Source organism: Pristiophorus japonicus, chromosome 16 (genome assembly GCF_044704955.1).
Source record: "Pristiophorus japonicus isolate sPriJap1 chromosome 16, sPriJap1.hap1, whole genome shotgun sequence".
NCBI classification, from domain to species: domain Eukaryota; kingdom Metazoa; phylum Chordata; class Chondrichthyes; family Pristiophoridae; genus Pristiophorus; species Pristiophorus japonicus.
This window is the reverse complement of record NC_091992.1, coordinates 129,708,142-129,724,610: the sequence shown is the minus strand read 5'-3', so window position 1 is coordinate 129,724,610 and position 16,469 is coordinate 129,708,142. Positions and strand designations below refer to the sequence as shown.

The 16,469-nt window shown below is 44.5% G+C and overlaps 1 protein-coding gene across 1 annotated transcript in view; it reads left to right on the top strand.

The window, feature by feature from the left end:
* LOC139226830 (cytoplasmic phosphatidylinositol transfer protein 1-like) overlaps nucleotides 1-16,469 on the top strand; it is a 477,346-nt gene that overhangs the window by 449,507 nt on the left and 11,370 nt on the right. Inside the window, exon 8 of the mRNA XM_070857884.1 lies at nucleotides 10,078-10,233. Coding sequence (XP_070713985.1) covers nucleotides 10,078-10,233 — 156 coding nt within the window. The remainder of the gene's footprint in view (nucleotides 1-10,077; nucleotides 10,234-16,469) is intronic.

Here is a 16,469-nt window from a genome sequence, read left to right as displayed (position 1 = left end):
CCTAATCTGTCACCATTCAGATAATATTCTGCCTTCCTGTTTTTGCCACAAAAGTGGGTGACCTCACATTTATCTACATTATACTGCATCTGCCATGCACTTGCCCACTCACATAACCTATCCAAGTCTCCCTGCAGTCTCTTAGCATCCTCCTCACAGCTCACACTGCCACCCAGCTTAGTGTCGCCTGCAAACTTGGAGATATTACATTCAATTCCTTCGTCTAAATCATCAATGTATATTGTAAATAGCTGGGGTCTGTAAATAACTGAACCTTGCGGTACCCTGTCACTGCCTGCCATTCTGAAAAGGACCCGTTTATTCCTACTCTTTGCTTCCTGTCTGCCCAGGTTCCTGTCACTCAATAAAATTCTGTTATTTGACGAAATCACTTGTGTTGCACTGGCAGAAGGTATTTTATTTCCTATTTAATTGTCGTGTTCAAGGAAATTTCTTTGTCAAATCCTGTAGATCAGTTGATGAACTAATCAACAGATTTTGTTGTTTAGATTTTCTGGCTTCAGCAGACACTGAAAAGATCCAGATTGAGCTGATATTCAGAGTTTTGTCATTAAATCTTCGACAGTTCAGAATACAATAACTATTTTTCCCAATTGCTGTGTAGATTCGAAGTAGCAATTAAACCATGTGCCCTCTCAAATGGACATGGCGCTATTGGAAGAAGAGCAGAGGAGTTCTCCCCGGTGTCCTGGGGCCAATATTTATCCTTCAACCAACATCACTAAAACAGATTATCTGGTCATTACCACATTGCTGTTTGTGGGACCTTGCTGTGCGCAAATTGGCTGCCGCGTTCCCTGTATTACAACAGTGATTACATTTCAAAAGTACCTCATTGGCTGTAAAGTGCTTTGGGGTTTCCTGAGGCCATGAAAGTCTGTACAAATGGAAGTCTTTCTTTAATTTCTTTTTATGGAGATCAGGTGAGGAAAGGATTGAACTCATTATGATTCACCCCACAATGTTAGTTGGATGATGCTCACTTCAGGCTTCCAAATATAGATCTGAATTGGGAATTCAGGAGAAGCCTCTTTACCCAGAGAATGGTGAGAATATGGAACTCGCTACCACAAGGAGTGGTTGAAGCAAATAGTATAGATGCTTTTTAGGGGTGCCTAGATAAGCATATGAAGGCGAAGGGAATAGAGGGTTATGCTGATAGATTTAGATGAGGAAAGACAGGAGGAGGCTCGAGTGGAGCATAAACGCCGGCATGAACTGGTTGCGCCAAATGGCCTTTTTCTGTGCTGTATATTCTCTGTAGTCCTATGAATATTTTAATCTCTTTGCTCCATTGTTGTAAGCAGGTTAATATGTTTTTAAATAATTGACAGAATTAATTGATTTTGTTGCCTTATACAGTTCAACCAAAAAATTAGACTTTTACGGGGTGAGATGACTGTGCATACCTTGGTTGAAGCTTACTTAAATTTGATGGCTGTTTGCTTAAATTGTTTTTTTTCATGGTGATGCTATTTTGGGACTTTTTTCTTCCGCCTTTCTTGGTCTTTCTGCATGGCACATCGAGCATTGCTGTGAAAGCAGCTCGGATAACCTGTTCCCAGGCCTGTGCCAGTGACTCTGAAACTGACTGCAGTGGCAGCCCAGGAGCTATGTTTCTTCCATCCCTATCCCATTGGTTTTCAAGCTGGGACACTCGCCCTAGGGAGGGTGAATGGGGAGCCGAGGGAAACTGAAAGGCCACCAGATTTCTTCTGTCTGGGGCTGCCACAGTCTTGAGAGCTTTATAGCCTATTTATTTTTCTGTATTTGTTGACGTTAGAAAGGCTCCAGCAAAGCTTTGCAACCAAAGACTGGTTAGGCGACGATAAGGCAGACAAGAGAAGAGCCCATTTCTTGACCAACTGTGGCTCGAAAACGTACGCTTTAATGAAGGATCTGTTGGCACCCGAGAAACCAGCAAGCAAGTCGTTTGAAGAATTGAGCACACTGGTAAGAGACTACCTGAAGCCAGCGAGCAGCTTACACATGGCCAGACACAGGTTCTACAACTACAGACGCTGTGTGGACCAGAGCATACCCGACTTCATGACTTCGGAGGTTGGCTAGTTTACGTGAGTTCTCCGATGAACTGAGGAGAGAAATGCTGAGAGACTTTTTCATTGAAGGAATAGGCCACGCAGGCATATTCCGAAAGCTCATGGAGAGCAAGAACCTGATCTTAAAGGCAGCAACACTGGTTGCACAGACATTCTTGGTAGGGGAAGAAGAAACGAGGTTGATTTACAATGCAGGTACGACAACTAATGAAATATCGGAACAAGAAGTTCACAGCACTAAACAAGCTGCTAACCCCACACACAGACAAAACCGGGAGAACAGGCTCTCGACAGCAGGCAGAAGCCATCAAGGGCTACAGGAACGGCCGTTCACACCTCATCAACCCACAATGCGAGCAATCAACTACAAACTGAGAGAAGCTCAAGAGAGATCAGCCAGACGCAGCTCATTCTTTGGGAACACTTTGAACAATGAAACAGGTCTGTGCTGGAGGTGTGGGGGTGGGCAATCGTCAAGGGGATGTCGATTTCAGCAGGCTGTTTGCAGAAATTGTGAATATACAGGGCATTTGGCCCGCATGTGCAAAAAAACGGCAGCTCGGCTGGTATACAAATCGGATGGGTCGGAAAGCGGACCAGAAGATGGTGGGGACAGTACCCGGGACACCGATGTACAGCGGGTCAACACGATCAATGGCCACAGCTCCTACAAAAGGACGCCTCCTATAATGATGAGGGTCCTACTCAACGGGATATCTGTCAACATGGAGTTGGATACGGAAGCGAGTCAATCTCTCATGGGCGCTCAACAACTTGAACAACTGTGGCCGCATAAAAGAGACAGACCAAAACTCACAAGGGTCGACACCACACTAAGGACCTATACCAAAGAAATCGTACCAGTCCTCGGCAGCGCCATGCTCTCTGTCACACACAAAGGGACAGTGAACCGACTTCCCCTGTGGATTGTCCCCGGAGAACCCCCAGCACTGCTGGGGAGAAGCTGGCTGGCAAAACTAAACTGGAAATGGGATGATGTCCATGCCATGTCATTAGAGGAACGGACCTCCTGCTCAACAGTTATAAAGCGATTTGAACATCTCTTTCAGCCAGGTGTGGGCACTTTCAAAGGGGCCAAAGTCAAAATCTACATCACACAGGATGCTAGACCGGTCCATCACAAGGCCAGAGTTGTACCCTATGTGATGAGGGAAAAGATTGAACACGAACTAGACAGGTTTCTGCGGGAAGGCATTATATCACCTGTGGAATTTAGCGACTGGGCAAGTCCCATCGTCCCAGTCATGAAGCCTGATGGATCCGTACGAATCTGTGGGGACTACAAATCTACCATAAACAGAGTCTCCCTACAGGACCAGTACCCGCTGCCCTGAGCGGAGGACTTATTTGCCACATTGGCTGGAGGTAAACTTTTCTCAAAATTAGACCTCACATCTGCGTATTTGACGCAAGAATTGACCGAGGAATCCAAGCTACTCACCACCATCAACACACATCGAGGCCTTTTCATGTACAATCGATGCCCATTTGGCATCAGGTTGGCAGTTGCCATATTCCAGCGCAACATGGAGAGTCTGCTCAAGTCAAGGGGACGGTTGTATTTCAAGACGACATACTTATCACGGGCAGGGACACCGACTCGCATCTCCATAATTTGGAGGAAGTACTAAAGCGGTTGGATCGGATACAAGTCAAGAAATCCAAGTGCCAGTTTCTCGCACCCGAGGTTGAATTTTTGGGCAGAAGGATTGCCGCTGATGGAATCTGTCCAACAGAGTCCAAAACAGAAGCAATTCGCCTGGCACCCAGGCCCCAGAATGTCTCAGAACTGCGCGTCTTTCTTGGGCTACTCAATTACTTTGGGAACATTATACAGAACTTAAGCACGCTGCTGGAGCCTCTTCACGTGCTACTCAGGAAGGGGTGCGATTGGTTTTGGGGGGACGCCCAGGAACGCGCCTTCAATAAGGCAAGCAACCTTCTGTGTTCCAACAGTGTTTTGACTTTTTTTGACCCAGGTAAAAAGCTAGTTCTCACATGCGATGCGTCAGCATATGGGGTCGGGTGCATTTTGTAACATGTCAATAGAGCGGGCAAATTACAACACATAGCTTATGCCTCCAGGTCACTTTCGCAGACGGAGCGCGGGTACGGAATGTTAGAGAAGGAGGCGCTCGCATACGTGTACGGTGTCAAAAAGATGCACCAATACCTTTTCGAGGCCAAGTTCGCATTAGAAACCGACCACAAGCCCCTCATGTCCCTCCTATCCAAGAGCGAGGCAATAAATGCCAATGCCTCGGCGCGAATTCAAAGGTGGGCACTCATACTGGCGTCCTACGACTATACCATAAGGCACAGACCAGGCACAGACAACTGTGCCGACACACTCAGCAGGCTACCCCTGGCGACCACGGAAGGGTCTGACGAACAGGACTGTGAGATAGTCATGGCAATCAATGCCTTTGAGTCCACAGGTTCACCCATGACAGCTCGCCAAATCAGAGCCTGGACGGCCAGCGACCCCACGTTATCCTTAGTAAAAAGATGTGTCCTAACTGGTGACTGGGCAGAGGCTCGCGATGCCTGCCCTGAGGAATTAAAACCCTTTCACAGGCGCATGCATGAGCTATCACTACAAGCAGACTGCCTGATGTGGGGCAGCCGAGTAGTCATGCCTCTGCGAGGCAGAGAGGCATTTGTCCGGGAGCTCCACCGCGAGCACCAGGGGATCGTTCTCATGAAGGCCATAGCCAGATCCCACGTCTGGTGGCCTGGTATTGACGCGGACTTGGAGCTCTGCGTCCGAAGGTGCACCATTTGTGCCCAACTCAGCAATACCCCCAGGGAGGCTCCCCTGAGCTCCTGGCCCTGGCCTACCAAACCGTGGTCACGGGTGCACGTAGACTATGCGGGCCCATTCACGGGCAAAATGTTCCTCGTAGTTGTAGATGCATTTTCAAAGTGGATCGAATGCACCATTTTAAACTCGAGCACAACCTCCACCACTGTGGAGAGCCTCGCAACCATGTTTGCAATGCACAGAATCCCTGACATATTGGTCAGTGACAATGGTCCTTGCTTCACCAGCGCAGAATTCCAAGACTTTATAATTGACCACGGCATAAATCACGTCAAGACGGCACCGTTCAAGCCGGCCTCCAACAGCCAGGCGGAGAGAGCAGTGCAAATCATTAAACAAGGCATGCTTAAAATCCAAGGTCCCACGCTGCAGGGTTGCCTGCCGCGACTGCTGCTGGCATACAGATCTCGTCCGCACTCACTGACTGGGATCCCCCCGCGCAACTGTTGATGAAAAGGACTTTAAATACAAGGCTCTCATTAATTCTCCCAGACATGCACGAAATCGTTGAGGCAAAGCGCCGTAAGCTGACTGCGTACCATGACAGAAATTCAAGGGGGAGATGGAATGAGATAGGGGACAAAGTGTTTGTACTAAACTATGGCAGGGGTCCCAAATGGCTTGCAGGGACAGTAATGGGCAAGGAAGCAAACAGGCTACTGGTAGTACAAATGGACAATGACAAGGTCACTCTGGACCTGCACCTTTATTTCACTACATGCCTCGTGTGAATCTGTACTGAGGGGACAGGACTTTATAGTTTAAAAACTGATATTGAGGATTAGGCACGTTTTGTAGTTGAGAGGACAAAGTCGGCTGAAGTATTGCAGGCACTCTGAACTAATGCTTAAAACAATGAAGATCGTTCATCTAAAACAAACTTTCAATATCAGACATTGGACTTTACATCAGTTGGAAGGATTTATACTCCACTGTAAACACTGCCAATTTTCCTCGGTTGACCTGCAACCCACGGCGACACTTCACTGATGTTCCCCACAGGTACACATTGACCCCGTTGCTCCGAGAGTTGGTGTCTTCGCCTGAAATTAACCATTACATTAAAAACTTGCCGGGTACTGCTGACAATGCTCGGGTCGGCGTGACCTCCCGTGGTCCAGAAAATTCTCTGGTCCGACACTGGTCAGGTCCCAAGGGTGCCAGACTGGAGAGGCCCAACCTGTACATGTTGCACTCCTGTGCTTCCTAGCAGAGCAACATTTGCAGAAACTTGAGAGCTGTTTGTATCTGTCTTCCTCAGCAAGGAATAATGTGTGTTGTGGGGGAGGGGGCATAAAATGAGACAAGAAGGTGTTTAAATAATAGTGTGTAAGAAAAAATAATGAGGTCACATCGGTTTTCAATAAAACTTTTACCATTATCAACTTAAATCTTATGGGTAATCTATCGCTGACATGGAAAGCAATCGCATCCACACATCCTGTCCTCAAGAATATACTGAAGCTCCAGGTTACTAATATTAAAAGAGTGAATGATCATCAATCTATATCTTGGATACGTGGATCTGAGGATCTGATAAACTACAACTGAGCTGCTCACAGTCAGTGTTATCATAGCCATTATCAGACCCTGAATGAAGCACATAATTAAATAATGATTTATCAAGCAAACTTCAATGCAAAAAATAAATGATGAAAATTGTGCTCCGTTATATTACCAACTGCAAAACCATTAAATGATCATCTTTGCTTTGCTGTGTTAATATCTCAGACCATAGACTGGAACAAATGAGAAGACTTTGAGAATGAAATTAAATGATGTGCTTGAAATGAATGAAAAATGTTTGTGTGTTTGGTCTGAATACACATCTAGAATACATGATATAAGTGCACAACCCAAATGTATGTGGCCTGAATATGAATAGGTGCCGACAGTACGATTTCAGAGAGATTGAGAGCCAGTGCAGTGACTTCAAAAAGTTACACTTCAAGAAGTACTTAATTGCCTGTAAAGCGCTTTGGGACGTCCTGAGGTCGTGAAAAGCGATTTCAAAATGCAAGTCTTTATTTCTTTAACAATGTAGAAATACAAAAACACTAATAATAAATAAGAACATGACTTTTCTGTTTTGTTACCAAGAGACATACCAAGGTGTTTGTCTCTGAGTCTATCTACGTCACTCATGGGACTGTTGTCAATCTGGCATATTTAAATTTAATAAGGTAAAATTTGGGAAACTTGCACATATTTTAAAAGGTTTGCAAATTTCTTCTGCAGCCTGGCATAATTACTCAGTATAATGTTCCAAGGAATCTGGAATGATCTGGAATGCCTGATTACCTGAAAATTGGATAGCTCTTTCAAAAAGCCGTCACAGACACAATAGATCGAATGGCCTCTGTCTGTGCTGTATCATTTTATGAATCGCAGGGCAAGCAGTTGTGGCTGCATTTCCAATTACACCAAATCCGCCTATGGAAGACGCAGAGACCACCCAGAGTACAAAGGAAAACTGGAAGTAGAATTACCCTGGGCAGCACTTATAAAGGGGCAGAATAAAATACCTGGCTTCTATTCACCTTGTGTCCAGTGCAAGAAGACCAAAGATGCAAAGGGGAGAAAATAAACAATGTACTATTTTTTAATAAAGTATTTTGCAGATGGCACAGTACTACGGAACTTTTGATCGGCAGGCACTGTGCAGTACAATGGTAGGATACAGGTTCACACTGACAGTCCTATGTGCTGTCAATTTTAGGTCTTAGCTGTGTTGTCAGATAAAAGTGCTTTATAAACTCACACATTCTCAACTGGAAGGAATGTAAATTAAGAGGATGAATTTCCACAAATCACTGTTAAGCACATCCTTGCCTGGGGAAGTTTGCCTGCCCAGTTTTTTGCCCGAGGGAGAATTAGAGGGAAATAGGAATGTGAAGTTCAGCGTATACATTCTACCATCATGAGATGTTTGTGGTCTGTGAACTAGAAAATATAACTTAATGTTGGGTATAAAATTATTAGGATTTTGCAGTGGGTAATGATGGTGAACTGTCAGTGTTTGCCATCATTACCCCTCTAAAACTGATTGTAACTTCAGGATATAACACATGCATAGCTAAACGCAGAAATCCTGAAGTTAAAATCAATCATTCACTGCTCCGCCATAGACAACTTAAGCTTTTCCAGTCTAATATCGCTGTTAAACATCCCATTAAATGTTAAGCCTTGTTGGAATAGGTGTAACTGGGTTTTAACAGCACATTGACCGCTAAACAACCGTTTTGGCCCTGAAAACTAATTTTATATTTGTGGAATGTCAAATTTCTCCATTATGATATAAATTACTAGATTTTTTAAAAATATGTATTTTGTAAAGTTTATTCATGATATTACAGCTTCTACCTTAACCCCATATGTATATACCAATCTTTATATTGCTCTCTGATATATTTTTTTTAAGTGCAAATAATCCGTGCTTTTTATTTCCTGGTTTGCTGTCTTTGAGAACTCTTCAATGTGATTGGTTACCTATGGACAGCTTGATACAACAATTGGCTATGTGGTTGATAGTGAAGTAGAAAGCTGTAGACTGCAGGAAGATATCAATGGACTGGTCAGGTGGGCAGAAAAGTGGCAAATGGTACTCATTCCTGAGAAGTGTGAGGTAATGTATTTGAGGAGGGGTAACAAGGCAAGGTGATACACAATAAATGAAAGGATACTGAGAAGTGTAGAAGAACAGAAGGACCTTGGAGTGCATGTGCACAGATCCCTGAAAGTAGTAGGACAGGTAGGTAATGTGATTAAGAAGGCAAACGGGATACTTTTCTTTATTAGTCGAGATATAGAATATAAAAGCAAGGCGGTTATGCTTAAACTGTATAAAACAGTAGTTAGGCCACAGCTAGAGTACTGCATACAATCTGGTCACCATATTACAGGAAAGATGTGATTGCACTAGTGAGCGTACAGAAGAGAATTACGAGGATGTTGACAGGACTGGAGAATTTTAGCTATGAGGAAGTATTGGATAGGCTAGAGGGGAGACTTAATTAAGGTGCATGAAATTATGAGGGGTTTAGATAGAGTGAAGGACCTATTTCCCTTAGCAGAAAGCAAAAATAACCAGGGGGCATAGAATTAAAGCAATTGGTAGAAGTGTTGAGCAGGTTGAACCGATACTCATTGGAGTTTAGAAGAATGAAGGGTGATGTTATTGAAACGTATAAAATACTGAGGGGGCTAGACAAGGTAGATGCAGAGAAGATGTTTCCCCTCCTGGGGAATCTAGAACTAGGGGGCATAGTTTCAGAATAAGGGGTCGTCCATTTAGAACTGAGATGAGGAGGAATTTCTTCTCTCTGAGGGTTGTAAATCTGTGGAATTCTCTGCCGCAGAGAGCTGTGGAGGCTGGGTCATTGAATATATTTAAGGTGGAGATAGACAACTATTTGAGCGATAAGGGAGTGAAGGGTTACGGGGAGCGGACAGGGAAGTGGAGCTAAGCCCAGGATCAGATCAGCCAAGATCTTATTAAATGGCAGAGCAGGCTCGAGGGGCCAGATACCTTACTCTGCTCCTATTTCTTATGTTCTTAATTGAGCAGAGTTTAGGAGAACTTTTTTCACCCAGAGGGTGGTGGGGGTCTGGGACTCACTGCCTGAAAGGGTGGTAGAGGCAGAAACACTCATCGCATTTAAAAAGTACTTTGATATGCACTTGAAGTGCTGTAACCTACAATGCTATGGACCGAGAGCTGGAAAGTGGGATTAGGCTGGATAGCGACACAGATACGATGGGCCGAATGGCCTTGTTCTGTACCCTAAATTTCTCTGATTCTATGACATCATTGCTACTCTTTGCTTGAGTTCCCTTTTTGCCAGTGCTACAATCAATTTCAATTCAAGGAAGCTAAAGTTCTTGCCACAGCCGCCACTTCACTGCCGACCGCAAATTATGCGTCATTGTGTATCTTGTGCATTGTGCATGCAGATCAGTAACAGTCAGTAAAAGCAGTGCGGCTAAATGTGAAGAAGAGCCAGATCTCTTAGCATCATGCTGTTTTTTTATGGAAATGCTTCTTCTTCCAGGACTTTTGCCTGCACAGTAACTTTAATGGTTGTGTAGTTGTGCTGAAAAACATAAAAAATAAACTCACTTGACTTACTGTGACATTTCACTGTGTTTCAGGACCTCAGGTATTTTAAGTCAGAGAAGACACAGCGAGGCATGCTGAAAGAAGGCTGGAGGGAAACTCAGAAGCCAGTCATGTGTTCCTATAAACTGGTGACTGTTAAATTTGAAGTCTGGGGACTTCAGACAAGAGTAGAACAATTTGTACACAAGGTCAGTCAAAAAAATAAGTCAAGAGTAAAACAGCAATGAAAGGTTTGTAAGTAATTGCAGTTGTGATACATAATATTATTGGTCTGTTTTAGGAGCTGTGCCTATTTTTATGTTCTAATTTATGATGATTTAATATCACGGGGGTGAAATTAGCAAACGCCAGTAGTTCGAAAAGGACTCATAGCGAATCGGCAGCCCAGTTTACATCATGCCCGATTTTTTTTTTCCATTGACTTCAATGACCAAGGACACCTGTCTCCACAGGCTTTGAATCAGTGCAGAGCCATCAGCACAGTTTTTCCATCACTTGCAATGACCCTGCAACCTACTTTAAATGGCAGGCAATCTCGCCATTACGTTCAACTTTTCTGTCGCTTTGCAGGCTAGTATAAGGATCATGTGCAATATCAACATGTTCTTCTTTTCCACTGAATAGTAACAGAATTGTGACATGTCTGCCCAATGCCACTGAACTACTGCATTTCCTAAAGTAGAGACGATTATTGCTGCAAGCCGTGAGCCATTCCAGGCTTCAGGTACCACCATCACTTGTTCTTTCTCACCTATACACAATGACTCGCCCGATGCTACCTTCTCAAGAGCTCACCACCTGCATCCTCCAGGATATTGGTAGTGATATTGGTGCTTGCATATGTTAGTAAGAGAGACTCCGGATGCTGTGACATGCCTTCTTGTACTTGACCACTGGTAGTTCTGGTAGGTTCCTGTTCTAGGCCTACAATGGCAGAAAAAAGTCAAATGTTATAATCTTGGCTCCATAACACACTTTCCAGCAGAGCTCAGATTACATGTTTTTGTGGTTTTGTGTATGCCTGGATGAGATTGGATGAGAAGAAGCGGTAGACATAATTGCTAAACTTGAAAAATGCTTGCGGCTTCATCTTTTCCTGCTCCATCTATGCTCTTAGGTGCAAGGATGTCCTCTTGGGGAATATAAGGTTTGTAATTTCTGAACCCTCCTTCAGTTTCTGTCTATTCCTGAGTCACCTTGGCAATCTACACACAAATAAATTGAAGGAACGCATATATGTGACAGTCATGTACTCAATCTGCAGCCCATCCTGCATATCAATAAATGAAGATGTATCATGCTATCTGAAATGAGATACAGTAACGGCATAACATTGCACTGTGGATTTTTGATGCAATTCTCTCGAGTGTCCTCTATAAGGTACTATAGCAGCATAACAAAATGTCTGTCTCTGTACAGTGGAGATGTCAGTTATATTCAGCTGTAACTTCATGACCAGTATCAGTAGCCCTAGGCGCCATTGTCACCAATAGTATCCATGAACATCAAGATTAGCAAGTCACCCTGGACGTGGAGGTCAGTAACAGTAATTATCACAGTCAGTAAAAGCAGTGAAGAGCCACATCTCTTAGCATCAGATTACAAAACAGAACGATCAGAGGCCTAGAGGCCTGAGACCTCTTGCTCTTTCACAACCTCTTCCCCTCCGCCCCCCACCCCCCGCCACCAATCCTCACTCAATAGTGATGATGTAAGGAGATGACAAAAGGAAAATTGAATAAAATACTGTCATATTTTTCAGTTACTTTGTCATGAAGTTTCAACAACTTCATTAAAAACTTCATTTTTTCCCCACAGTTTTCAGAGATACGGTTTATTTTTGAAGCACGATCGCTGATGTTACCTGGGGAATCTTGTAAGGAATGTGTGTAAAGTTGCTGTCTCATTAGTAGGATCCCTTTTAAGATTTTTACTCCGGAAAAAATCTACAGGGTGAAATATATGGCCACTCAGTTTATTGCATTTTTAATCTCTTGCTTTTTCTTTAAATTCTTTTGGAATAAAGCACAAAGCCCCTAATGACCTAGCTGAGTTGCACTGAACATATGCTTTCTTGGCTGAAACAATATATCATATTCAGACATTTAATTAAAAGCAACCAGCCACCAAAATAAATTTGCAATGCACTAAATAAATCATAGACGCCATTCAGATAACATAGTCAGCATTGCGGATCATCCATTCTGTAGGGGTCTCTAAAATCAGGTTCCAGCGCATCTTTCTTTTCTCTCATCACTTTAAGCCCCATCTCCCAGGCTTTTGTCACCACTCGTGCAACTGGCTGTGTGTGGGAGGAGGAAGAAGTACCTCCCATTATTCACTGCCATTGATGGCCTGAGTGAGATTGGGAGCTTGGGTGTATGTCACATCCTTCCACTCTGTTTATGTATGTAATAACTCAATAGACTGAATACTGTAAACTCACTCAGGTACAAACCTGGCTCAACTTTATTCGGGCCCAAAGTGCCCGCATTGCATGGTGGCTTCCCTTATATACCTGGCCCGCACACATGCGTACGGCCCAATGACCTCCGACAGTGGCGCCCCCTGGTGACTAATAACCCCAAGCTTACATACATGACAACATCCCCCTTCAAGATCTTAGTATCAGTCTTTTTACAAGTTAGGACGGTCAGAGAACTCCGCCATCATCAATGAATCTGGACTTTCAATCTCTGACATGGTCATTGCCACTCCCATCAGATCGGCTACCCAGTCTCCAGTCATAACTGACTCAGAATGCTCGCCCAGAACTGCAGTTGAACTGAGACGATCAATTAGTCCTCTGATGAATGAATATAGGTTGGTTGGTCACTGATCGTATCTTCCACAACTTGTTCCAGTTCATCCGTGTGCCGCAACTTTATCTGATCAACATGTTTCCTGCATGTTTGCCCATTCTTGAGCCTGACAATAAACACTCTGTTGCCCTCCTTAGCCGTAACAGTACCGGCGACCCACTTGGGACCTTGACTATAATTTAGCACATACACAGGATCGTTAACAGAGATGTCGCGTGACACAGCAGCACGATCATGATACCACTGCTGATTTTGACGGCTGTTTTCAACAGGATCGTTCAAGTCAGGATGGACAAGAGAGAGTTTGGTTTGAGACCTCTCTTCATCAATAGTTCAGCAGGGGAGACCCAGGTAAGAGTGTGGGGTCTTGTCCTGTAACTAAGCAATATGCATGACAAGCGAGTCTGCAGTGAACCCTGAGTTACACGTTTCATACTCTGCTTTATTGTTTGGATAGCACGCTCTGCTTGACCATTAGAAGCAGATATGAATGGTGCTGACCTCACATGTTTAATATCATTAAGTTTCATGAACTCTTGAAACTCCAGACTTGTGAAGCAAGATCCGTTGTCGCTCACAACAATGTCAGGCAGACCATGAGTAGCAAACGTAACACGAAGGCTCTCAATGGTGGATGTACTGGATGACATGATTATACACTCTATCTGCTTGGAATATGCATCAACCACAACAAAAAACATCTTACCCAGGAAAGGACCCGCAAAGTCGATGTGGATCCTCGACCATGGTTTGGCTGGCCATGACCACAGACTAAGCGGAGATTCCGCTGGTACTTTGCTTAGCTGCATGCAAGTGTTGCACTGATGCACACATGATTCCAGATCAGAGTCAATTCTTGGCCATCATATGTGAGACCTGGCGATGGCTTTCATCATGACAATACCGGGATGAGTGCTATGTAGATCACGTACAAACTTCTCTCTGCCTTTCTTAGGCATAACAACACGATTCCCCACAGTAAACAATCTGACTGAATGGATAGTTCGTCTTTGTGACAGTTGTAAGGTTTGATCTCATCACACATTTCCATAGATATAGCAGACCAATCACCACTAAGGACACGACGTTTTATAACCGATAAAATTGGGTCCTGTCTGGTCCAGGTCCTAACTTGTTGAGCAGTGACAGGGGTTCCTTCACTCTCAAAAGCATCCATAACTAACAGTAGATCTGCAGGTTGTGGCGTCTCCACTTCTGGTGTGGGCATAGGCAGACGGCTCAGTGCATAGGCACAATTCTCAGTGCCAGGTCTATAGCGAATGACATAATCAAAGGCAGATAATGTCAGTGCCCACCTCTGGATGCTGGACGATGCATTGCTATTGATACCTTTGTTTTCCGAAAACAATGAAGAGTGGCTTGTGATCCGTTTCGAGTTCAAAACGAAGACCAAACAGGTACTGATGTATCTTTTTAACCCCATACACGCAGGCTAAAGCTTCTTTTTCTACCATGCTGTAGGCTCTTTCCGCCTTTGACAAACTTTTCGAAGCATACGCAACAGGTTGTAGTTTACCCGACTCATTAGCTTGTTGGAGCACATAACCAACCCCATATGATGAAGCATCGCAGGCCAATACTAGACGCTTACACGGATCATAATGTACCAGCAACTTGTTAGAGCAAATCAGATTTGTAACTTTCTCGAAAGCACTATCTTGAGACACACCCCAAACCCAGTTGTCACCTTTTCTGAGCAGCATGTGTAGTGGCTCTAATAAAGTGCTCAATCTAGGTAAGAAATTATCGAAGTAATTGAGTAGACCAAGGAACAAATGCAGCTCTGTCACATTCTGAGGCCTGGATGCATTTTTGATGGCCTTGGTTTTCGAGTCTGTAGGCCTGATGCCATCAGCAGCAATCTTCCTCCCTAGAAATTCGACTTCCGGTGCCATGAAGACGCACTTCGAACATTTCAGCCTGAGTCCCACTTTGTCCAGACGATGTAAACCTCTTCAAGGTTGTTCAGGTGTTCGACAGTGTCACGACCCGTGACCAGGATGTCATCTTAAAACACAACGTTTCTAAGGACGGACTTCAATAGACTTTCCATGTTCCTGTGAAATATGGCTGCAGCCGAGCGAATTCCAAAAGGACACCTGTTGTAGATAAACAGTGTTTATGAGTGTTGATCCACGTAAGTTTCTTTGACATGTCGACGAGCTCCAGTGTCATTTAGGCTGACGACAGCTCCAGTTTAATGAACGACTTCCCCCCGGCTAGCGTTGCAAACAGGTCATCAGCCTTCCGTAAAGGGTACTGATCCTGTTTCGAAAATCGGTTGATCGTGACCTCCACAAATCCTGACAGTGCCATCACTCTTCAACACAGGAACAATGGGACTGGCCCATTCGTTAAATTCAACCGGTGATATGACACCTTCACGTTGGAGTCTGTCCAGCTCAATTTCGACCTTCTCCCTCATCATGTATTGAACAGCCCGAACTTTATGATGGACGGGTCTGCACCTTGCCTCCCGTGAAATTGCCGATGCATAGTTCAAACAGCGAGGGAAACTTGCTCAGCACTTGAGCTCACGAAGTGTCATCCACCGATGACAACGCTTTGATAGCGTTCCAATTCCATTTGATTTTTTTCGAGCCAATTCATGCCGAACAGTGTTGGACCATTTCCTGGAACGATCCATAACGGCAGATCATGAACCACACGACACCTTGACTACTGCACTGCCAATCACTGGTATGAGTTCTTTGGTGTAAGTACGCAACTTGGCATTGACTGGACTCAGCTTAGGCCTCACAGCCTTAGCGCCCCACAGCTTGTCGAATGAACTTTGGCTCATTATCGACTGACTCACCCGTGTCCAATTCCATAGCTACCGGCACGCCATTTAGTTTCACAATAACCATTATCGGTTGGCTCTTTGTCAGGAACGAATATAGTCCATACACTTCCTCCTTGGGTATCTCGGGTTGTATATCCAGGTCTGAGCTGGACTGGTTGTTATCATCCACGTGGTGAGTCGCAGCACGCTTGCTCAGTTATGGACACATTCGCTGAAGGTGCTCCACTTTCGAACAGCCTTTACAGATGTACTGTTTAAAACGACACTGATGATGCTGATGGTTGCTCCCACAACACCAACAGCGTGAAATCGGATTTGTACCCATTGGCGGACTTTGACCAGCTACAGGTTCCGCGTACGCAGTCGAGTAGGCCCTGCCATAAGCAGCTCTGCCATACAACGACACAATCTTGTTTACAGTTCTTGCCTTGGCGCTCTGATTCTTCGATGATATCTGCCTTAAATTATCATCCGTCGTCATGCATGCCTTGCTCAAATCCAGCATCTCCGCAGCCAATAACTTCCGGAGGACCACCTCGTGGTTGATTCCTATTATGAAGAAATCTCGCAGCATGTCTCCCAACGCGTCTTCGAACTTACATGGCTGAGCAAGACGTCTTAGGTCGCCGATGAATTCTGACACATCCTGGCCCTCAGAACGAACATGCATGTAGAATCGATAGCGTGAGATGATGATGCCGCCTTTTGGTTTGAGATGGTCATGTACCAGAGCGCACAATTTCTCATAGTCCTTGTCTGTTGGACGTGCAGGCGA